Below are 23841 nucleotides of genomic sequence, written 5' to 3'. Positions count from 1 at the left end.
TCGTTACACAGCTTCCGGCTACAATTGTGGCCTGGAAGTGGGTGAGTTAGCTGAAGCAGAGCTCACAGAAGGCAGAAAGACAAAGGTATCTGGCAGCCCCTGTTGTGTAAGAGAAGCAGGAGCATAACAGAATGCTAAGCCATCCAGGAATGGGATGTGTTATTTAGTCATTACATTTGCATCCCACCCTTCCTCCCAAATGAGTCCAGGGCAGCACACAAGAAGTCATCAAACTTCTCAAGAACAATTCCAATACAGACAAAGACAGGCAAAGATCTCAACTTACAAGGTTTATTGAAAGAACAGGGTCTTCAGTAGGCACCGAAAAGACAGTGTCTGATATTCATTTAGTGCAGAAGTGGGGAATCTTTGGCCTTCCAAACACTGAACTACAACTCCTGTCCACACTGGCAATTGGTTATGCTGGCTGGGTCAGATGGGAGTTGGAGCCCAATGTCTGGATTGCTGCAATTGTCTCACTTCTAACTTAAAAGAATTGGGCCGAGAGGACATGCTTCACCTGAAGCCAGTTTCCCCTCACCAAATCACACCTGCACTGCTTCAATACTATGGGTGTCTAATCTGCTAAACCAGTGCTAGAGTATCTTCTGTGAGCCATGTTTGCACCGTGCTTTGACTGGAACTGGGGAGGGAAAGCTATAGCAACGTATTTTGAATATTCTTTTAACTTAAGATTTCTGACCACATGGAATTCCCAATATTGTGCGAAATTTAGATGCACTGCTGCCAATATATGGGTTGGTCAAGGTCATGTGATATGTATTTACCATTTAAGGTGGTTGAAGCATGTTACTATAAACTATACGAGTGATCATGTAAATCTTAACTGGTCTGGGTTGGTTAGTTGGGGATGGACAAATATGTATTTGTGGAAGCTCCCTTCAGTCTGAGTCAGCTGAATTCCACTGTTAACAGTACCAAGATTATACCTTTAAGAACTGATGATAAAGCATCTTTCACAGTGACTCATATGTCACACAATGCTTTTTTCTGGGGGTGCGCATATCCCTAAATATTTTGTGAATCTAAGTTTGGCCTCATTGAGGGGCAGTATTTCAATATGAGTAGGAAAATGAGAGTACCCCTAAACGTACATATATCTTCCTCATCCCTCCTACACCCAGGTTATCAATATTATTATTTTACTAGATGTGCTGAAGATTGAAGCTGTGACATTATACATTATACAGAAAGGCATATACTCTTTCTGAGCCACACACTCTCAACTTACATATCTTAAGACATGGTCTTTGCTGCTCTACCCCTAGGGGAAACGCAAGAGCTCTACAAAAAAGAGTGCATTTCCTAGGCAACTAGAAGTTAAAAAGAACATAGGTGCACGCGTGTATAAAGTGGACTATACGAAAATTATATACTTCTGAACAAGAGCATTTTATAAATGGTAAACGATAGGATTGAAATTGTCTAAACTTCTAATGATGAAGACATTTCTTCCTTGCAGGTTGTGAATATAATAAAGTTACAGTATATGAATGTGTACGAATTTCACTTGGTAATGAGAGGCGAAAGGGAGAACCTTCACAGAAACCCAACACCAAAGTTATAAAAGGGAGAATAAAACTAAACATAGCTTGGCTTTGAGCAGCTCCATCTGGAGGCTACTGTTTGCAATTGTATTTTTGAGGGAATCGGGAAGCGGAGCAGAGGTCTATGTTGGAATAAATAGGGAGAAACCCTCCTAAAATCAGCTATGTACATGTAACAAAATACACATATGCAGGATTGCCATACACAACAAAATGAGTGTCACTTGACTGCCTTCTGCATATGAAACTCATAATAAATAAAGCAGTCCTATAGTGAGTTTCTTGGCTAAACAGAAGTTTGAGCCTGGATCTCTCCAGTGTGATTTCCTTCTTCCCACCCCAATACTTGTAATGGAAAGAAAAGCACTTGGATTCTTAAGTTTTTATTGTAAAAAGCCAGGTTTGTTATAGATAAGTTTGCTTTGTAAATACATAGCTTTCACTACTATATACACACTTTGATGCACAATATACACAAATTCACGTTTAGTGGGGGAAGAAGCATGTGTGGCGAGGCTCAGGAATCATTAAAAGGAATTTAAACACAATGAGGAAAAGTTTGTTGCTTGCCATGTAAATGGAGTCTTCTACTCTGTAGTGATTGCGGTACTATAGTCCTTCACTTCTCAAAGCCAACACCTGAAGTTTAATAGCCGTATTTTGCGTTCAGATGAGTTCTACCATCACCACTTTGACCTGCATCAAAAGAGGAAGATTAGAGTGTTTCTTTTTCCCTTTTCAAAAAACTCTCTTGTGCCCAGGAGTGAAAACAATATACAGAGAAACAGAAATAGTCGACAAGTCACAGTCACCTAGACCCTACATACTTGGCAGCGTGTTAAGTTAATCACAAGCAGTGTAAAACTTTCCTGACATGGGGTTCAGTAGAGGTGCAATATTTTGGTTATGCAACAGGTCAATGTCCATTTCAAGGAGAGGGAGATGGGGACTTATATTAGACATCATCCAGGTGTGACCTCCACTAATGGTAGATGGTTTGTTCTTGTTTTTTTACATTATTCTGCAGAGGTTGGAAGTAACTAAAGGTGTAGGAATATTCATGGGGACACAGAGCAAGTATGTGAGAAGCAAAAGGACATTTGCAAAGCCAAAAAAGGGAGTGAAATGGTTGGCTGGACCTGTGGGAGGCAGGTAAGGAACTGCAAGGGATGCAAAAATATCTGGGCTTATACAATGTTTCAGCCTATTCATAAAGCTGGCTTTTAATCTTGTTCTACAAAAGGCAGAAATTTCAAAAAATAACTCTTAGAATGGAGGTTGCTCGCAATACAAGACTAATCAGAGGAATTCAGCAGCACTGCTACTTTTAAGTACACCTAAGTAATCTCTACACTATATGTAGGTAGTGTATCAAACAAGGGCATCTGGGGCAAGAAAATTCTAAGTTGCATTTGTTTACTTCAATTGATTGATGAGCATTCTTGATAACTATGCATTCCAGTTGGAGACCTTGGAACATACAAACTCCCCTCTCCTTCTACCTGACCGCTTAAGTAATTCTAAGCACTTCTTCTTCTTCTTCTTCTTCTTCTTCTTCTTCTTATTATTATTATTAATACCCTATTATTATTTATACCCTGCCTATTTGGCTGGGTTTCCCCAGCCACTCTGGGCGGCTCCCAACAGAATAAAAAAGCAACAAAACATCAACATTAAAAACTTCCCTAAAGATAGCTGCCTTCAGGTGTCTTCTAAAAGTCAGATAGTTGTTTATTTCCTTGACATCTGATGGGAGGGCATTCCACAGGGTGGGGGCCACTACCGAGAAGGCCCTCTGCCTGGTTCCCTGTAACCTCACTTCTCGCAGTGAGGGAACTGCCAGAAGGCCCTTGGCGCTAGACCTCAGCGTCCGGGCTGAATGATGGAGGTGGAGACACTCCTTCAGGTATACTGGGCCGAGGCCATTAAGGGCTTTAAAGGTCAGCACCAACACTTTGAATTGTGCACAGAAACATACTGGGAGCCAATGTAGATCTTTCAAAACTGGTGTTATATGGTCTTGGTGGCCACTCCCAGTCATCAGTCTAGCTGCTGCATTCTGGATTAATTGTAGTTTCTGGGTCACCTTCAAAGGTAGCCCCACGTAGAGCAGGAGATAACTAGAGCATGCACCAATCTGGCGAGACAGTCTGCAGGCAGGTAGGGTCTCAGCTTGCATACCAGATGGAGCTGGTAGACAGCTGCCCTGGACACAGAATTAACCTGACTCTATGGACAGCTGTGAGTCTAAAATGACTCCTAGGCTGTGCACCTGGTCCTTCAGGGGCACAGTTACCACATTCAGGACCAGGCGGTCCTCCACACCCGCCCGTCCCCTGTTCCCCCTAAAGCAGTACTTCAAGCCATGACGGAGGATGTTCTATACCTGAGAAACATCTACCACCAGCAGGTACATCAGCATGACTTAGGGATAGAACTTTGCAGCACATATTTGCACAGGGTACTCTGTCTGCACACTGGATCCCTTTGTATGCTTGTGTCCTCCCTAAACCTCAGGTGCCACCACTGCTGCCTTTATCTCTGGCCAAGCTGGGCAAAGGGCAAAAGCATGACCCAAGTAGGATAGTGGGAAGGCAGGCAGAGAGAAAACAGCAATAATGTAGTCAGAAATGTTCTGGGATCTGGAGAACTGAGGTCCAATGTCAGTCTTCATTCAGACAGAGCAAGCTTAGATCCTTTATTTGCTTGTGCTTGCTCTTCCACGCCCGCATTACATAGGATAGCAAAGAAACTGTAGTATCAGTGTGCAGGACTAGTCCTGATGCTGTCCTGCTTGCCCTATACTTCAGCAAGAGAAAGGTGAGCAGATTTAGAGACTCTGTGGTGCAAAATTATTTAGACTACTCCACACGCAAGACATTTCAAGTGCCTGTCTCTATGCTGCCTTCTCCTCAGCTGTACAGCTTCATGCACCCCCTTCTGTTTCTCAGCAACCCAAGTCCCCTATTTTGCATTGTCTTCAAACAGATCAGGTCAAACATGATTTTGGAAAATTATAAATTACCTTCAGGTGGCATCCACACACAGTAGTCTGGGTCATCTTCTGGATATTCTGAGGACAGAGTGCGTTGAGACTGCAGAATAGATTAAAAAAAGATCCTTTGTAATTCTAACATTTCCCTTCCCTCTTTCTGCTGCACAACTTCATGCACCCCCTTAAAAAGGTTCTACTAGCACTTGTTTGAATAATAAATTATTATTACTACTAGCTTTTAATATTTGATGCATTCATGTATTTTAATATTTTGCTCAGAGTGGCTGGGGAAACCCAGCCAGATGGGTAGGGTATAAATAATAAATTATTAATTAATTATCATTATTATTATTAAACTTGGGGAAATATCTTAGTGTGACTATCTTGAGAACATGAACTCAAATTGCTTTAGACAGATTCTACTTTATGATTGGGTTGTAAAATGCTTTGAGGGGCTATTTGGGCCAAAGAATGACGTGTTAGGTTTGAAACCATTTCCCCCACTTTCTTTATGCAAAGAGGGTTTTCTTAAGACTTTCTAAAGAGGATAGTTTGTGACAAAAGACAAACAAGAGTTTAACAAACACAAACATCATATGGTTATACTTGATGCTATAGTGGAGAATCTAATGTTACTTATAATAAAACAGAACGATACTGTTGGCACAAAGCCTGCTCCCCCTACAACAGTTGTTGCCTGGCTGCATATAGTTTTGTTGGCTGCAATGCCCTGCCAATGATTTCTATTAGATGAGAAAGTTAAAGCACTGCCAGGTTAGTATTAAGAAAACTCAAAATTATTTGCATTATAATTAAGTGGTGTAGCTTCCTGCAACTTATGAGTTGTGCTACCATTCCAAAATAATCAGCAGCTATACCTTTTCATAACTGTGTCTTATCTACCAGTAGTACTAGCACAGGGATGTCCAACTGGTCGACCACAATCGACTGGTCGATCCCCGGCAGCTAGCGGGCTCTATTTCCTCCGTGCGCAGGGGGGGGGCCTGCAACATCTGGCCCTGCCCCCTCCTTCATTTGCATACGATCACAAAAGCGGCAGATGGAGCTATCGCTGGTAGTGATCTTCTGGTGAGAGACTTTTTGACCTGCCCCCCAAAAAGCTCAACAACTCTGATTTGCCCCCCTAAAAAAAGGAGGTCAACAACTTTGTTTCCCCCCCCCAAGGGTAGATTGCTGCCAGCTTTTTATTCTGGGAGATCGCGGTCTCTTGGGAGTTGGACGTCCCTGTACTAGCACAGTATCTATCAGCCTGACATGAGACACACAACGCAGAGTACTAACCACTATACGATCACGGCCTCACCAACGAACTGAACTGCTGCTGCATGTGGCCAGTGAGAACAAAGAAAGGTCCTCCAAGCTGCTTTTGACTTGGCGGTTGACCCGCCCCAGCAATAAGCACAATAGCAATAAGCACAATAGCACAAGAAGGCAACAGTGCCCAACTCCACTACTAGCAGCCTGAATACTTATGCCACACACAGTGCACAAGAAGACAGCAATGCCTTCTGCAAAGTCAGGAGGACTGCACGGGTGCCAGAGAACACAGCACTAGCACTGTCTTATCTTTTCCTTATCCTCTTATGGACACCATCTCCCATAAATCAAGCATCAAGCAATTCTGTGAATGCACCAGGTAGGGAATGCAGTATGCTACAGTGCACTTCATCCTATTTATATGCTTTAGTTCCTCCAACTCACCGTATTTGCAATGTTCATTTTCTTATTCTTGGACTTTCCTGCAGATGTCTCAGGTGCTAGGAAAAAAATAAGAAAAACTATGTTAATGCTGCCGACTCTATTTAGAGAAATTATTCAAAACAAATTTCAGACAAATAAATCCCCTATGTAATTTTTTTTTTAAAAAAATGGCCAGGGAGCTGTTAAAATTAAGCACCGCAGCTCCTTAGGCCCTACCAACAAAATGTACCCAAGCCACATCCAGGACAGCAAAACTGCTTTTGGGGTGTATCTTACAAAGGTTAGCAATTTTGATACCTGTAGCAGTGCTATATTAAACCAAGTATTGCTTGCTATTTTCCCCATTTCTCCAGAAAATCTTGAATATTTTAGTTATGTGCCTAGCACTACAAAGGAGACATTCCAAATGTGCTGTTCATTTTCCTTCTAATCTTTTAAAATATATTAATTTTTATTAGTCTTCCAAATTTTAACAAATCCATCCTACTTATTTAAATTTAATACATTTTAATCCTTCTAAATTTAATCCTTCTAAATTTTGTTGTTACTTGTTTTTGAATGAAAAGTATTCATCCTTTAAAAATATGATTACTATAAAAAACCCCTTTTTCAACTTTCTTAACTCACTAGGAAACTTCACACAATGATCATTTAAATAATTTCTTTATGCATTTTGCCAAAAGGAAAGTATCTCATCAGGATTATTATTTTATTTAAGCATTGTGGTTTTATTTGTTACAACAGATTAGATGTTCAGAAAACAAGCTGAAGGAACTGCTATCTTATATTGCAAGATGTTCCAAGTATTAAAATATATTTTCCCACTCCAACTGTACAAACCAACAGAATATGATTGCATCTACCAGTGCCGTCATCCATTTTTCTCTCGTACTCACCTGGCTCACCTTGTGGCTTCTTCTGTGATTTATTCAGTGGGGAGCTGCACTCTGGCGTCACTGTATCTTTGCTCAAAGGCTCTGATTGTGGCTGAGCTCCTGTAAAAGAAAAATGGAACCCCACAGACTTAGCCAACCAGATTCTTTAATGAACACAGAACTAGCAGATTAAATCTTAACAAATTCTAACAACTTACAATTAAACTGCCTTTATTTTTTTCAAAAAGCTGATCAATGCTATACTATAATAGCTTTTATCCAATGAAATTAGTTTTCATATCTATCTATCTATCTATCTATCTATCTATCTATCTATCTATCTACCGTATTTTTCGCCCTATAAGACGCACTTTTTCCCCTCCAAAAATGAAGGGGAAATGTGGGTGCGTCTTATGGGGCGAATGCAGACTCCTTGGCTTCAGCGATAGCAACACGAAGCCTCCGAAGCCTGCGCTCCGGAGGCTTCGCGTTGCTTCCGCTGAAGCCAGGAGAGTCTGCTGTTTGAGGCTGGCGGTGGAGGAAAGCAGCGCTTCCCCCATCGCCAGCCCCAGAGGATGGGGGGCAGCAGGAAGGCGCGCGACGCCTTGCTGCTACTCTCCAACCCGGGTTTGAGGCTGGCGATGGGGAAAGCAGCGCTTCCCCCATCGCCAGCCCCAGAGGATGGGGGGCAGCAGGAAGGCGCGCAACGCCTTGCTGCTACTCTCCAACCCGGGTTTGAGGCTGGCGGTGGGGAAAGCAGCGCTTCCCCCATCGCCAGCCCCAGAGGATGGGGGGCAGCAGGAAGGCGCGCAACGCCTTGCCGCTGCTCTCCAACCCGGGTTTGAGGCTGGCGGTGGGGAAAGCAGCACTTCCCCCATCGCCAGCCCCAGAGGATGGGGGGCAGCAGGAAGGCGCGCGACGCCTTGCCGCTGCTCTCCAACCCGGGTTTGAGGCTGGCGGTGGGGAAAGCAGCACTTCCCCCATCGCCAGCCCCAGAGGATGGGGGGCAGCAGGAAGGCGCGCGACGTCTTGCCGCTGCTCTCCAACCCGGGTTTGAGGCTGGCGGTGGGGAAAGCAGCGCTTCCCCCATCGCCAGCCCCAGGGGATGGGGGGCAGCAGGAAGGCGCGCGACGCCTTGCCGCTGCTCTCCAACCCGGGTTTGAGGCTGGCGGTGGGGAAAGCAGCGCTTCTCCCATCGCCAGCCCCAGAGGATGGGGGGCAGCAGGAAGGCGCGCGACGCCTTGCCGCTGCTCTCCAACCCGGGTTTGAGGCTGGCGGTGGGGAAAGCAGCGCTTCCCCCATCGCCAGCCCCAGAGGATGGGGGGCAGCAGGAAGGCGCGCGACGCCTTGCCGCTGCTCTCCAACCCGGGTTTGAGGCTGGCGGTGGGGAAAGCAGCACTTCTCCCATCGCCAGCCCCAGAGGATGGGGGGCAGCAGGAAGGCGCGCGACGCCTTGCCGCTGCTCTCCAACCCTCCTTTGGGCTTTTGCGGGAGATGGGGAAATTCCCCCACCTCCCGCAAAAGCAGGCAAAAGCCGTGCGCTCTTTAAAGGGGCTCCGCGGCTTTTCTACGAGGGGGGGAATTCCCCAACCTCCTAGAAAAGCCTGCAGGAGCCGTGCACCTTTTAAAGAGCGCGCCGCTCTTGGGGGCTTTTCCCCAAGGAGGGAGAAGGGACTGACTGGCCGAATCAGTCCCTTCTCCCTCCTGCGGGCTTTTGCGGGAGATGGGGGAATTCCCCCACCTCCTGCAAAAGCAGGCAAAAGCCGTGCGCTCTTTAAAGGGGCTCCCCGGCTTTTCTAGGAGGTGGGGGAATTCCCCAACCTCCTAGAAAAGCCTGCAGGAGCCGTGCACCTTTTAAAGAGCGCGCCGCTCTTGGGGGCTTTTCCCCAAGGAGGAAGAAGGGACTGACTGGCCGAATCACTCCCTTCTCCCTCCTGCGGGCTTTTGCAGGAGATGGGGGAATTCCCCCACCTCCCTCAAAAGCCCGCAAAAGCCGTGCGCTCTTTAAAGTGGCTCCGCGGCTTTTCTAGGAGGTGGGGGAATTCCCCAACCTCCTAGAAAAGCCTGCAGGAGCCGTGCACCTTTTAAAGAGCGCGCCGCTCTTGGGGGCTTTTCCCCAAGGAGGGAGAAGGGACTGACTGGCCGAATCAGTCCCTTCTCCCTCCTGCGGGCTTTTGCGGGAGATGGGGGAATTCCCCCACCTCCTGCAAAAGCAGGCAAAAGCCGTGCGCTCTTTAAAGGGGCTCCCCGGCTTTTCTAGGAGGTGGGGGAATTCCCCAACCTCCTAGAAAAGCCTGCAGGAGCCGTGCACCTTTTAAAGAGCGCGCCGCTCTTGGGGGCTTTTCCCCAAGGAGGGAGAAGGGACTGACTGGCCGAATCAGTCCCTTCTCCCTCCTGCGGGCTTTTGCAGGAGATGGGGGAATTCCCCCACCTCCCGCAAAAGCCCGCAAAAGCCGTGCGCTCTTTAAAGTGGCTCCGCGGCTTTTCTAGGAGGTGGGGGAATTCCCCAACCTCCTAGAAAAGCCTGCAGGAGCCGTGCACCCTTTAAAGAGCAAGCGGCTCTTGGGGGCTTTTCCCCAAGCAGGGAGAAGGGACTGACTGGCCCTTTCAGTCCCTTCTCCCTCCTAGTCGAAAAGCCCGCAGGAGTCAAGTGGGGCTCCTGTGGGCTTTTGCGGGAGGTGGGGGAATTCCGCCACCTCCCGCAAAAGCAGGGAGAAGGTCTTGGAGTAGCGCACAGGCTGCGTGCAGCCTGTCCGCTGCTCCCAGAGCTGCGGGGGGGAAATCATATTTTTTTCCTTGATTTCCCCCCCTGAAAACTAGGTGCGTCCTATGGGCCGGTGCGTCTTATAGGGCGAAAAATACGGTATCTATCTATCTATCTATCTATCTATAAACAGGCTTACACAGCAATGATGCTGCAAAATGCCAGAGGATCCAAAATGTTCAGAGTCCTGCTACTTCACTTGCTTTGAGCTATCAAAGCAGGTACACTGTGCTACACACAATCACAGAAGGTCTGAGCCAGTCAAGTAAAAACACAGTACCCACAGCAATCCTGCTACCGTCTGAGCACAGGCACTGTATCAGGCAATTAAGCAAAATGGAAGATCTGTCCATGTTTCTTATCCTTTCTCCCAAAATCAACTAATGCAGGATCTGTGCATTCCCCAAAGGGTGAGGGATTATGGCGGGAACGTAAGGCTCTGTAAAGCCTCATAACAATATTTTGGTGTGTGAAGGTGCTGTGCCCACTAGAATGAACCTAAAATCCCCATCACCTAAGAAAATTTACCTTGAAATTTATGCAATAATTATTTGTGTAGCTTCACTGGTCTTTGGAGATGCCTATGAAATTTGGTACTTTGAATTTAAAAAGAGACCATTGCAAGGAAAACATTCCTATTCAAAATGAACCTAACACTTATAAAATAGTAATGCTGCTAATATATCTCTGAGTTCTTCATGGCTTACACCAGGCTTCCTCAACCTCGGCCTTCCAGATGTTTTTGGCCTACAACTCCCATGATCCCTTGCTAGCAGGACCAGTGGTCAGGGATGATGGGAATTGTAGTCTCAAAACATCTGGAGGGCCAAAGTTGAGGAAGCCTGCTCTACACATACCATTAGAAGAAGAATAAGAGTTTGGATTTGATATCCCGCTTTATCACTACCCGAAGGAGTCTCAAAGCGGCTAACATTCTCCTTTCCCTTCCTCCCCCACAACAAACACTCTGTGAGGTGAGTGGGGCTGAGAGACTTCAGATAAGTGTGACTAGCCCAAGGTCACCCAGCAGCTGCATGTGGAGGAGCGGAGACGCGAACCCGGTTCCCCAGATTACGAGTCCACCGCTCTTGAGAGACTGAATAGAGCAACCTATGCTTTCTATCATGACTAGAGTCCTCTGAAATGGTCTGAAATGAGGGCAGCCATTTTTGCAACCAGTTGCACAGATATGTGCACTAGGTGCAAGTCACAGGGTACAGTCCCAACAGCAGTGGTTAGCATACAAATGCTAGCTCCTGGCCAGCTGAAGAGGAAGGGAGCTGGTCCAAAAGACCTGCAACCAACACTCCAAGACAGCAGTGTACCACAGATTCTCTAGAACAATTTATCCCAAGGCCTCAAGACCATTTAGCCCAGAGGAAGAAATTTACCCCATCGATGTGCACTTCTGTACTAAGCTCTTGAAGTCCATACTTCTTCAAAAGACTTCAGGGCAGGGTTTTCAGAGGCACTTAAGGAAATGAACATAGCTGAACCTAACTGTTGTTGGCAGGAGTACATATCAAGCATTCCAACAGTCCCAGCTACTGCTTCTAAGAACCTCAAAATGAAGGGGAACAGAACTAGACTAACCTCCATGAACAAATTCCATTTGCTCGCTGCTGCAATCATAAGAACTGGTAGGCCGTTTATGCTGTCTAACTGTTTCTTGTGCTGGTATCTGCATCATTGAGTTTTGTGTTCCTTGATTTACAGCCTTCATTTCTTCTTCTTCCTCCTCCTCCTCTTCCTCCTCCTCTGGCCCCTCATCTTTCATCTTTAATAGGTTTACAGGTATATCTGGACGCTTGACAGGCAACTTCTGTGGGGCAAACAAAAATTGCCATGAACGTAGTTCTTATATCATCTGCCACTGATATATGGAACAGAATATTGCCATGCTATGAGGCAATGTGCCTTTGAACAGTAGTTATTAAGTACTTACTGAGATTTGTAGAAACATAAACAGGCTCACTAAGTAAGCCCAAAGCTGAACTGTTTCTACAATAGTTCCTCCTAGTGGCCACAGAAGTGATGTGATCCAACTATCTTTGAATGCCCATCCTAATGCATCCAACTTCTAAATAGAGCCTATCTTTTGCAATGGCTTTGACTAGACAAAATAAATAAATTAAATCAGCAAAATGGGGAGGGAAGCAATATCCAGCTATTTCCCATTTCCCCTTACCCCCTCCCCTGCTCTCAACACTCCAAAATGTTGGGGGGCAGCAGGGGAGATGGGACATGGTCAAAATGGCATCCCTTCCCATTCTGCTAAGAAGCCTTACTGTCAGCCCATAGCTTTTGCTATCTTTACTTACCCCCACAGTACCAGTTTTCAGTCTGAACTTGCTTCCTCCTTTCATGGCACCAAACATGGGTAAAGTCAGCTTTTTGGGTTTGTTCTGAGTTTCCGAATCTTGACTCCCAAACCTACAGAACATTTGGGGAGGGAGGGGAAGAGAATAACGATATCTTTATTGTCATTGTCCCATGCGGAACAATGAAATTGAAATAATTAATAAGTAGCACACACACAGCTTTAGTATCAAATTCTGAAGGACCAGCAGTAGAACTATGGTTGTGTGCACTCTCTCTCATGTGGAGATTCCACATTAAAAAGTTCCTTCTCATTGTAAACCTCACGGTGTGGCCTTGGGCTCGTGCAGAGACAATGAAGCCCATCAGGGACAGATAACAGAATTGCAGGCTCCCTTCTCAAACAAGAATTCCTTTCTCCCCTGCCGCTATCCATGGGGACTGAAGGTTATGTGTTGGCACTGCCATTAATCACAATTAATGCTCACCAGCATTGTACGTCAAAATAGACTTGGAAACCAGTTCTTTGAGAAGTTCCAGTGCCAAAACCTGCCTCCCACTATCTCCATACTTCTCTGCATGTATATTTGGGTAGTCATCAGAGAACTATAGCTCAACAAGGAAAATATAAAATGATTACCACTCCATAAAATGAAGACTCACTCGGATTTCAGCTCCGGCAACGAAGCCGGTGTAACAATCTTAATCAATCCTTTCAATCGCTGCTGCTCTTTCCTCAGCTCAAAAGTCCGCAAATGAAGCTTTCTACGTGCCACACTGTCTAAAGCACATCCTGATTTTATTTCCGTCATGAATTCGTCCAAAGAATCTTGCGCTGCTGAATGCGATTGTGCTAAAGGAAATACAAATACAGAAAAAATCATGCCATCCCAATTTAGTTATGGGTAGTAGTGGTCCAAAATTTTAGTAGCTGACACGGAACAGATGCCCAATACAACTTTCTGAGATGAATACAATTAAGACTACAGATGTGCTTGAATTCTTTGATCTAGTAACTGTATTTGGGAAAATGCAGGGTTTATCTGTGCAAAAATTGAATTAGTATTAAACAAAGAAATGAAGGGCCTGATAAAGCTGGTTCCTTTGGCATACTGCTAGGCATGTATAACTAACTTTCAAGGACATCTCTAGGGCTGCTGATTGGAAAAGGACTTGAAAGAAGGAAGTTGAATGTTATGCCAAAAGTGTGTTATCACTTGCCCGTATTGAAGCTCCTTATCCCAGAATGAAATTTGTTTTCCTTCCACTAAATGTAACATGCTTTCCACAGAACTGAATTTGAGAGTTTTAACTTGATCAGCTTCTTTAGAAAGGCAAGTATTAGGCATTTTAAATAATTTTAATCATGATGTTACACTTGGCTTAAGTCTTTCATTTGTGGAAGACAGAAACAAAATACCCTTAATATTACGAATTAATTAATTATGCCTTATTCCTATGCAGACAACCCCAAAATTTGAATAAAGTATGTGGCCTTACTTGTCTTTGAAGATTTCAGCTTCTCTGCTATCTCAGAGAGCTCTCTTTCAGTTGTGGCTAATTTTGCACTCTACAGAGAGACAATTGAAAAGTGATGAGCATCTGTGATAGCTTTACAAAACTTTAAAATAAAAATGTAGCAACCTTTTGTGTTCCCAAATGCTGGCGAAGTGAAAAGCCTAGAAATACAAAGAAGTGTAGCAACAACCCAATTGTGGAATGCTCTCCCAAGGGAGGCTGACCTGGCTGCAAATTTCTTGTCTTATGGAAGTCAGGCAAAACCTTTAAAAGATATTTAACCAGGCATTCGAAGTATATTGAAAATTTTAACTCAGTCTTTTAACTTTGCTTTTTATCTGTCACTTTTCCACCTGCAATTGGTGTGTGTGTGTGTGTGTGTGTGTGTGTGAGAGAGAGAGAGAGAGAGAGAGAGAGAGAGAGAGAGAGAGAGAGAGAGAGAAAGAAAGAAAGAAAGAAAGAAAGAAAGAAAGAAAGAAAGAAAGAAAGAAAGAGAACTTACGTAAAATGCCTAGAAATCTTTGGCTATACAGTGGTATGAAAACATTTTAAATAATCGCCACTGGCTCATTATTAAGTTTTTTTTTGCCACACTGAATCAAGTGTTTTCCTTCTGTGCTTCTTCAGTTTAGAAGGCCAAAAAATGATTCTTTCTAGACAAATGAACATGCCAATGTGGCTACCCCTCTGAAATTTGATACCAGACAAACAACATGATAGTGGAAAGTGGTTTATATTCCGCTGCAGGAACACTCTTAGGAATGATTATTTATGGGAGCATAATTCAGGTGACAGCATTTTTAAAATTCTGGCAAGATACTTTGGGTTCTATCCAACTAAATCACTGTGCACACCAGACAATTGCTGAAAGTGCAATAGGACTTACCCTCACACTCCTCCAAATCTGCACTGGGGATTCCCCATATCCTTTGGAGCAGATCTGAAGTAAGTGCAGGGGAGAGGTCAAATGCCATTGTGCTCATGGAAGTCATTCCGCATGAACAGTGGTCGAGTTGGCTACAATCCCTTCTCCTGAGCCTGGGAAAATGTTAAGGAATCTATTAGAGTTTGTACCAACTTTGGAAAGAATCAGAAAGCAAAAAGGTGTCTTCCAAGCCTCTGCATGAGATCTTCTCTTCTCAAGTGAGGACTCTAGGTGGCCTTCCACTGATATTTAAGAGATATTAAGAGAAACAGCAAGATGACCCTCTGATTTCTCAGCTCCACCTTCCCTGCCACCAGCTCAGAATTGAGGTGGAGGGGGGAAGCTTACCCCTGCACTTCTTCTGAACCCTGAAGATGCTCAGCGAACCTCCAAAACTCAACAGTATCATCAGTCAATACCCCATATCTTGGCCTGGAGGCACAGGGTCAGCAGCAGGCACAAATTTCAACTAACTACCACGAATCCCTGGCTGAAATTGTTCCTACCAATGAATCAAAGGTTTCTGGCTTCTCATCGATCTTTCCTGCTTTCTTCATTCTGCTCAGACGTTTCTGTTCAATAACTCCTGTCCGATCAAGGAATGTGTCGTCATCACTATCGTAAAAGTCTTCCTCTTCCCAATTCTTCGCTTTTCTTTTTCGCGATACTAAGAAAGAACGAAGACAAAAATACATGAAGAAAACTGGAAAAGCTTGAAGCCAGTTACGCACCTGTACCTCTGATTTAGTGACAGGTGATCTAATGCACATTTCAAAAAACAAGCAAGTATGCAAATGGACACAAAGATGTGAAGTCACCACATCCAATAGTTGTGAAAATAAAATGCAAAGAGTGGCATGCCAGCAATCCTTGTAGGTGAGCAAGATGCAAGATACTCCACATTTTACAGATGTAAATTCCTTCAAAGCTCTTGTCAATAAGACTATTTCCAAAAAGAATTCTGCGTGGCCAGAGCCTCTGGCTAGTCCACCTACCTGCCTCTTGCCGCAGCACACCCCTCGCATCCAGTATCCTGCAGGCTTCCAATGAACACTGGATCATTGCTTCCTTTTTCTTCCCTGTATGAATCGCCTCTGCCACAAGTTGCTTCCCCGAAGCATCATCTATAGGCAGCCTATTGAATTCAGAAGGTTACAGTTCAAGGAAAGATCAACAAATGGCCTGACATGTCTGCTCAGTGTCAGCTTGTGTACTGCTCAGAACTGTTCTTTCAAATAACCTTGGCCTCTTTGGTTATAAAACATCTCAACATTAATTATACAAGGTTTAGAATCGGAGTTGGAGGCGGCCTTCCACCCATGGCCACTTATTATGTCTCAGTCTGGAGGGAGAATTTTCGAAAGTTGGACGCATTCTGTTTCAGTGCTTTAGGCCTTAAACTTTCAGCTTGAGAAGGCCAAGCACGCAGGTTCCAGTGGAGACCTTCCCATAGTAAAATAGGAAATAGACTATATAATCAACTGAGCACTCGCGGGAAGATAATGGGTAACAATTTCTATTAATCTCAACTGAAATCTCATTGCTTCATCTCTTTTCCTTAATAACAGTAACAAAAATAATTTTATTATTGATACCCTGTCCCAGCCACGCTGGGCAGCTTACAGCATATATAAAACATAATAAAATATCAAACATTAAAAACTTCCTGATACAGGGCTGCCTTCAGATGTCTTCTAAAAGTTATGTAGTTCTTCATCTTCTTGACATCTGAAGGGAGGGCATTTCATAGGGAGGGTGCCGCTACCAAGAAGGCCCTCTGCCTGGTTCCCTGTAACTTCGCTTCTTGCAGTGAGGGAACCAGCAGAAGACCCTGAGTGTCCAGGCTGAACAATGGGGGTAGAGACACTCCTTCAGGCATACTGGGCTGAGCCATTAGGGCTTTAATTGTCAGCACCAACACTTTGAATTGTGAAGATCTTTTAGGACCAGTGTTATATGGTCCAGGCAGCCACTCCCAATCACCTTTCAGTTTCATCCTTTAAACAGTTTTCTAAAAGACAGCAATCTTCCCAGCTATTTGAAGCATGTTGCTTTCATAAGGTGAAAGCCACATAACCTTATCAAGTGCCATAAATAAAGAATCATAGACATCAGCTAGTTCAACTCACTTCTTCATGCAGGAAATCCAGAGCTGGCTGCTCAGCCTCTTTCTGGAAACCTGCAGTGAGTTTAAGCCCCCCCAGCTTGTTTCCATCACCTACACTACTATTTTTATTAAGGAGCTTTTCTTAATGTTCACCTTGAAATCTACTCTCGTGTAACTTGAAGACCTCTAGGAAGTGGGAACCTACCACACCTCTGAGTAAATGGCATTACAGTCGTACCACGGAAGTCGAACGGAATCCATTTTGGAAGTCCATTCGACTTCCAAAATGTTTGGAAACCAAACCGTGGCTTCTGCTTGGCTGCAGGAAGCTGCGGAAGGACAGTCACTTCCGGGTTTGCAGCGTTTGGGAGCCACAACATTTGAGAACTAAGCTGTTCGAAAACCAAGGTACGACTGTATTGCTGACTTGCTCTTACAATTTTCTCTCACAATTTAACTAAATTCTACCCTCCTGGGGCTTGGCCATCAGATCTAGTCCTGCCATCTCAGGTAGCAGAACAAGTTTTTGGCCTCTGTTTTGTGACAGCCCATTGGGGATTTGACAAGTGCTATGATGCCCCTTTTCAGAATTCTTTTTTCCAGGATAATAATACCCAGTTATTGTAGTATGTAGTTGTAGTAGTAGTAGTAGTAGTAGTAGTAGTAGTAGTAGTAGTAATAATAATAATAATATATTTATACCCCACCCATCTAGCTGGGTTTCCCCATCCACCTTTCTTATTGGATCTGTTTTCCACACCATTCGCCTTTGCTGCTCTGCTCTGAGCACTTTGCAATTTGCCTGCATCCTTTCTAAGTATGGTGTACAGAACTGGAAAGGGTGCTCCAATTGAGGGCACGGACCTCTTCAGCCAACCCTTGTGTGACTATTGCCATCCTTGTTTCCCAATACAACCAAGAGAACCTTTGAAAAAAAGGCACTTGAGTATTTGTGGGGTTGACACCTGAACTCTATCACCACAATCAAATATTTTAGTGAAAATAGTATGACAAATCCCTTCTATGCTTATTTGAAAGACAAAGCACTCACTTCTTTCAGAGTTATTTCCCCCATTCTAGCATACTCAGTACAGAGACAACCTAAGAGCCATTGCAATCAACAGGCATTTGGCAAACCTCCAACATTAGTCATAGAGTAGATCCATTGAGTTAAGTCACTTAAATCCATTCACTTCAATAGGTCTACTCTAGGTATGATTGATGTTGGACACCACTCATCGTTTGACAAGAATACAGTGTAGACCAGAGCTTTCCATACTTTTCATGTTGGTGATGCACTTTTTAGACATGCATCATTTTGTGACACAGTAGGTCAGTTTTACTAGCAAACCAGAGATTAAACTAACCCCTTTCCAGGCCCCAAAGGAGCTTGGGGTGCATTTGTGCAATACACCTACACGTTGCAGCCGACACACTAAGATGTGGCGGCACACAGTTTGGAAAGCTCTGGTGTAGACAATAAATGAGATCGGAATCAATATTCTTACATTTCCATTTAACTGCTCTAAACCAATTCTAGATGTACAAGACATAACAGCTTTCTTTGCCTCTCTGACATACAGAAAGACATAACTATACAAAATTATTACATAGAATACATACATACTTCACCCTACAGAGCCAAGTGCCAGTTCCTTGTGCATCAAATTCATACTCTAACTCTTCACCTAGGAAGAAAAGAGAGGGAGAGGAGCTGATTTACTTGCATACATTATCAGCAGCTTTGTTTTGTAGTGAAATAGATAGCCTGAATTACATTTAACCTAAATTCTTGCTCTTTACTCCTTTGTAATTATTTTAATTTTTTATGAATGGTAACAGTATTAAACTATTAACTGGCTAAGTATTTGGAATCATTGTTATTTCAGCAATTGGAGCAGTTTAATTACATGGATTAAAATTTAACTGCACAGTATCTGTAAAAATCCTTCCTAAGGCAATGCTATATTTAATATTGATTCATTTATCAATTAGCAATAAGGTCTTAAAATGATCCATCACTCTAACTCCAAAGATATTCCTGCATCTGTAAGTGGTTCAGACACATCTATAATCAGACACATTTAGAGAAATCTAGACTGGTGAATATATCACTGCTAGATCAAAGCTTTAACAAACTTCTCAGACATTTCTTTGTACAGATCAAAGATAATGCTGCAGTTAAGCTTCATTTCCATAAAGGAGCTTAAGCTGACAAAGTAATTTAAATGTTGGAAATTAGTGGTCTCCCCACCAATGCCGAAGATGAATTGGCACTCACATTTTTTTATGAGCTGCAGTAGCTCATAGAATAAGTAGAATTTCATTAAAGTATAATATCCCATGCTTAGTCTAAAACCAAATAGCCAGCACAAACCTATTCATTTTTACTGAGAAATAAGTCCCACTGTGTTCCATGGGGCTTATTCCTAGTAAGTTTGTTTGGGACTGCAGCCATCCTCTTCTGCACCCTGAAGTTCTTAAGCACGATAGGTTGATCACTTTAATTTGTTTCTAGTACCACTCTAGGTTACAAAGATGTGTGTGGAAAACCCCCCAAGAGCAAAGCAGAATTGCCACGGAGGGACTAATACTTTCAAGTTAAACCAGGATATAGCTATACAGATCTGTCCAATCTGCTTCTTTCTTATTTCTCCTGCAGAAAGCAGGATGACTGTAAGCAACACAGAAGAGGTTAAAAGATCAAGAAGCACAGTAAAGCTCTATTCAGGTGTTCAGCTGAACATGGGGGGGGGGGGGGACTGTGTAGAGGGTGCAGGAGTGAGTGTGCTAGCCCTCCCCCCTCTACTCCTGAATTTAATGCCCAAAGGTCTGTACTGCTTTGCCTGTGGCCTAACTCCTGCCATCCAAGCATGGGCATTTGAAAGAGGGACCCCTTTGGTTGTAGACCTCTATATGCATAGCCTACCCTGAACCCTGGGTTGTGCATGGCTCTTGGATGCACAGAGGGATTTGGCAAAAGGCTTCTCTACCTCAAATGTCCATGCTAATGTGCAGATGGCAGGAACTTTGTGTTGGCAAAGGCAGGTCTGGAGGGATGGGCCCACAGATGCTTTGGACCCACCTTTCCCTCAGGTGAGGAACATATAATGGGGCTTATAACTCCATCTGATTCCAGAGAGGAAATGGAACACCTGAACCAGAGTCTAGGATATGTAACTGACTGGGCAAACAAATTGAGACAAAAGTACTTTTAGACAGTAGGAATGCTGTTTGGGGGAGTGTAGTTCTCCCTCTGAAGAATCAGCTTTTGACCTGTGAACCAGCTGTGACCTTTACTTGAAAATACAGATTTTGTCAAAATCAAATGACTTAGGTGTATGCTAATCAGATTACTGCAACAAGTTCAGAGCAGCCTGCCTTTGAAGAGTGCCTGGACACTGCAGCTGCTGCAGAAGGTTGTAGCCAGGCTGCTGACTGGGGCCTCTCATTTGAAATATTTTACACAACAGCTGGCCTCTCTACATTGGCTCCCCATTTGTTTCTGGGACCAATTCAAACTGCTGGTCTGGGGTGAGGATATTTAAAGAATGACCTGCTTGCCCTTTCGGATCACCCAGAAATTACTTATTTCCTCACTTCTTAATCTGAAGTACAGTATTTTTGCCACTCTTCTATATGTTGTGGCTTTAATGGTTTTGCTGAGAGCTGCTTTGAGGGCTTTTATGCTAAAAGCAGTGCATTATATGTATACACACTAACTTCTTGAGTGGTTCTGCTAAGCAGCACTACCATGGTAGACATGAATGACAGGTAACACACATACCTTCTCTGTCAAAAAAACCTTGCAATGCCTTCTTGGGATCTTTCAAATAAAAGGCTTCTTGATCCTCCTGAAACTCGATGGCGATAGGGTTTTCTTCACCCTCCTCTTCCTCTGCGTCTTCCCCTGAAAAACAAATGCAAATAAAATTATAAATGAGAGTAGATATAGAAGAGAATAAAATACAGCCTCATTTTATGATCTAGGAGTGTGGCAAGATAAACCTTGCCCAGATGCCTACAGGTGGAAGAAAGCCACATGTACAAAGCCTTTGAACAGCCTTTTTGGTAGGAAATAATCCCAGTCCTCAGTAAACATGGAATTCACATATAATTTTATTGCAATGAAAACAGAAGACAGAAACAAGCTCCACGAACTAACACCACACAAGTTTCAGTGGTGGAAGATGAAGCATAGGTAAGCGCTAAGAGTCTACCAGTAATATACTGTAACTTACCCAGTCCCCAGGAACAAGTGAAATCAGTACTCCGACTATTTTCATTTCTATGTTCATCCTTTTCCTTTTGATCTTCATCAGAATCATCGCCCAGCATGGTCTTCTCTAACTTAGCCTGCTGCTGCTTACGGAGTTCTTTCAACTGGGTTACAGTCAGCTCTGATTCTGGTTCTTGATCCTCCTCTGGGCCCTGCGGATTAAGTTACAACATACAAAATTGAATGTCAGTTAAAAAGTTGAGTTCAGCGGGATTTACTCTCTAACAAATGTAGTTAGGATTAAAGTTCAAGTTTCTTAACTATTATAGAATGGTAAATATGTGTAAATGAGCTGCTAGGTAGATTCTTAATTCCTCTTTAAATTGGATGCAGTGAAACACAGAGCCTCTCCCTCCGTTAAAATGAAAAATCAAGAACATTTCTACACCATAAGGTGAAACAGCTAGAAAATGTGAGTCTCTCTGGGGGGAGCATTTCACATAAGGCGAGCCACAGACAAAAGGCCCATTCTCATGTTACCACCCTCCAGACCTCTCATGGAGGAGGCAGACAAAGAAGGGCCTCCAATGATTATCACAGGTCTGGGTCAGTTCATATGGGGAGAGGTGGTCCTTGAGGTATTGTGGTCCTGAGCCATTTAAGGTTTTATAGGTCAAAAGCATCACTTTGAATTGGGACATCTGCAAGTGCAGTTCAGCATCATTACCTGTTACAGGAAAATAGATAGTGAACAGCATTGCTCTTTGAACATGCAGCCGCTTGTTCAATTATTAAATTTATATCCTGCCTTTTGTCCAAAATGAGCCCAGGGTGGCAAACATCAAGTGATAAAACAAGAAATACATCTTAAAAACAACTCCAATTCCAATTCCAAACCAAAACAGCAAATACGTTTGATCTACAGAGACACTCCTATTTTCTGTGTTAGTTGATCTTGCTATATCCAGCCTTCAATTATTCTGCTTGCCATAGCGAGCTGAGGCAAGTGTGTGTGTTATATGTCCATGTCTGAAGGTGCCCCACCAGTCTTTCTTTCCCTTGAGATGGAGGATGACTGGCAGGAATTAGGTGTTGGATGCCCTGCTTGAAGGTGCTCAACAGCATCTTAAATCTGGCATGCTACCCTCACAAAAAGACTGTCCGGGCAGTGGCAGACTCAGTTGGTAGAGCATGGGACTCTTAATCTCAGGGTTGTGGGTAAGTGCCCCATGTTGGGCAAAAGATAGGGTTGGACTAGATGACCCTTGTGGGCTCTTCCAGCTCTACAATTCTAAGTCTTCCTGAATGTAGTTGGGACTTCTGGGTAAACGTGTGTAGGATTGCACCGCAGATACCCCCTTGGCCAGTACAGAAACTAACGCCACAACCCGCACCCAAATGTACAGGTGGGCGTAGAGGGCCTTCTCGGTAGTGGCGCCCGCTTTGTGGAATGCCCTCCCACCAGATGCCAAGGAAATAATTATCAGACTTTTAGAAGACATCTGAAGGCAGCCCTGTTTAGGGAAGTTTTTCAGGCTTGATGTTTTATTGTTATTTTTAATATTTTGATGGAAGCCGCTCAGAGTGGCTGGGGAAACCAGGCGGAGTATAAATAATGAATTATTCTTATAAATCATGACGATTACCCTCTCCTTACCTGCAAGACAAAGAGGCGGCTGCTGCCCCCGAAGCGCAGGACGTGGCCCACCCGAACCCGGCAGTAGGTGCGGGGCGGGATCCGAGCTTTGTTGAGGAAGGTGCCGTGCGCGCTGTCCAGGTCGTAGACGTAGAGCCCGGGCTCGGGGCCCTGCTCTTCCCCTTCCTCCCCGACCTGGCCTCGCTCCTCCTCCTCATCCCCGGCGGGCGGCGGGCGGCGCTGGAGCACGGCGTGGTGGCGGGACACACACGGGTGAGCCAGGGAGAGGTCGCAGCCCGGCGCGCGGCCCACCAGCAGCCAGCTGCGGCCTGCCAAGCGGACGCTTTCCAGCACGGAGCCGCTTTTCACCACCTCCAGGCTGTAGCCGGACGAGGCCTCCTCTTCCTTGGCAGGGCACCCTCCCCACGGAGGCTCCTGGTATTGCGGGAGGTCGGGAGGGGGGCAAGGGCGAGGAGCTGGGCCTCGCGGGGGTTTAGGAACCGCTGCCTTCTTGGGGTCTTCTGCCCCAGTTGGAGGCGGCAGCGGCGGCGGGAACGGAGGCGGCAGAGTCGGCTTCTTAAAATCCCCCATCCCTTCGCAGCCCTCCTTTGCGGGATCCGCCATTTTAGCGCGTCCGGTTCTCAAACCGTCCCCTCGCGGAAACCACCGCCGTGGCACTTTGGTTCCGGGAAGGGAGTCACCGTCTTCGAGGGCTCGGCCTTTGCACGCGCCCTCCCGCGGGGGTAAGTGGGTCCCGAGTTTGCATGTTCGCGGGTGTGCCTGTGCGCGCGCTCTGCGACCTAAAGGCTGGAAAGCCATGTGGCATTTTTTATTATACCAAGCGAGGGGGAGAGAAGGATGGAGGGTCGGAAGCGATATGCTTCTGGATGCCAGCTGCTGGGAGAGAGCGCCACCGCCGCCGCTTCACTCAGGTCGCCCTTGTGGGCTACCCTCGGGGGCATCCGACACGCCGGTGGCCTTTGACTTGATTCCACAGGGTTCCTTACTGCTCTTGCGGAGGACTCCTGGGGGTGGGCATCCCGGTCAAACCCGTTTCCTTCCATGGCCCCTCCGTCAGAACCCTTCCAACTCTGCAGTTCTATGATTTGGAGGGTGGTCATCCGAGAGACTGAGAAGGGGGGCAGAAGGCTTTCCCGGCTGCCTATGAAAGACCGTGTGTGTGTCTCTCTGTA

At 44.9% G+C, this 23841-nt stretch overlaps 2 protein-coding genes across 6 annotated transcripts in view; one reads left to right on the top strand and one right to left on the bottom strand.

Annotated features, from left to right (window-relative positions):
* Positions 1–277: 277 nt before the first annotated feature.
* Positions 278–23272, bottom strand: SLC4A1AP (solute carrier family 4 member 1 adaptor protein; the record flags this gene model as incomplete). 3 transcript variants are annotated; one of them, XM_081186410.1, is made up of 14 exons in its annotated part: positions 278–2264; positions 4594–4663; positions 6286–6341; positions 7182–7280; positions 11518–11746; positions 12246–12357; positions 12907–13096; positions 13744–13813; positions 15193–15353; positions 15682–15821; positions 18421–18481; positions 20581–20703; positions 21035–21224; positions 22670–23272. In XM_081186410.1, 14 exons carry the CDS (start codon positions 23270–23272, stop codon positions 2215–2217), a joined length of 2154 nt encoding a protein of 717 aa, XP_081042536.1. In that variant the 3' UTR covers positions 278–2214. The 3 variants fall into 3 exon arrangements, with proteins under 3 accessions (XP_081042536.1, XP_081042538.1, XP_081042537.1); XM_081186412.1 differs by having other exon boundaries at positions 7191–7280; XM_081186411.1 differs by having other exon boundaries at positions 11518–11743.
* The window catches only part of SUPT7L (SPT7 like, STAGA complex subunit gamma), a 14074-nt gene continuing 13032 nt past the window's right edge, over positions 22800–23841 (top strand). Inside the window, exon 1 of one of the 3 annotated variants that reach the window (XM_081186454.1) lies at positions 22800–22921. The gene's annotated coding sequence lies outside the window, so the exon portion shown is untranslated. Of the gene's footprint in view, positions 22922–22957; positions 23087–23252; positions 23392–23841 lie in introns of those variants that run through there. The other 2 variants (XM_081186455.1, XM_081186453.1) reach the window with 2 other exon arrangements.

This window comes from Podarcis bocagei (assembly GCF_964188305.1).
Source record: "Podarcis bocagei genome assembly, chromosome: 3".
NCBI classification, from domain to species: Eukaryota; Metazoa; Chordata; class Lepidosauria; order Squamata; family Lacertidae; genus Podarcis; species Podarcis bocagei.
The sequence above is the reverse complement of the archived record's forward strand: the minus strand, read 5'-3'. Positions and strand labels throughout refer to the sequence as shown.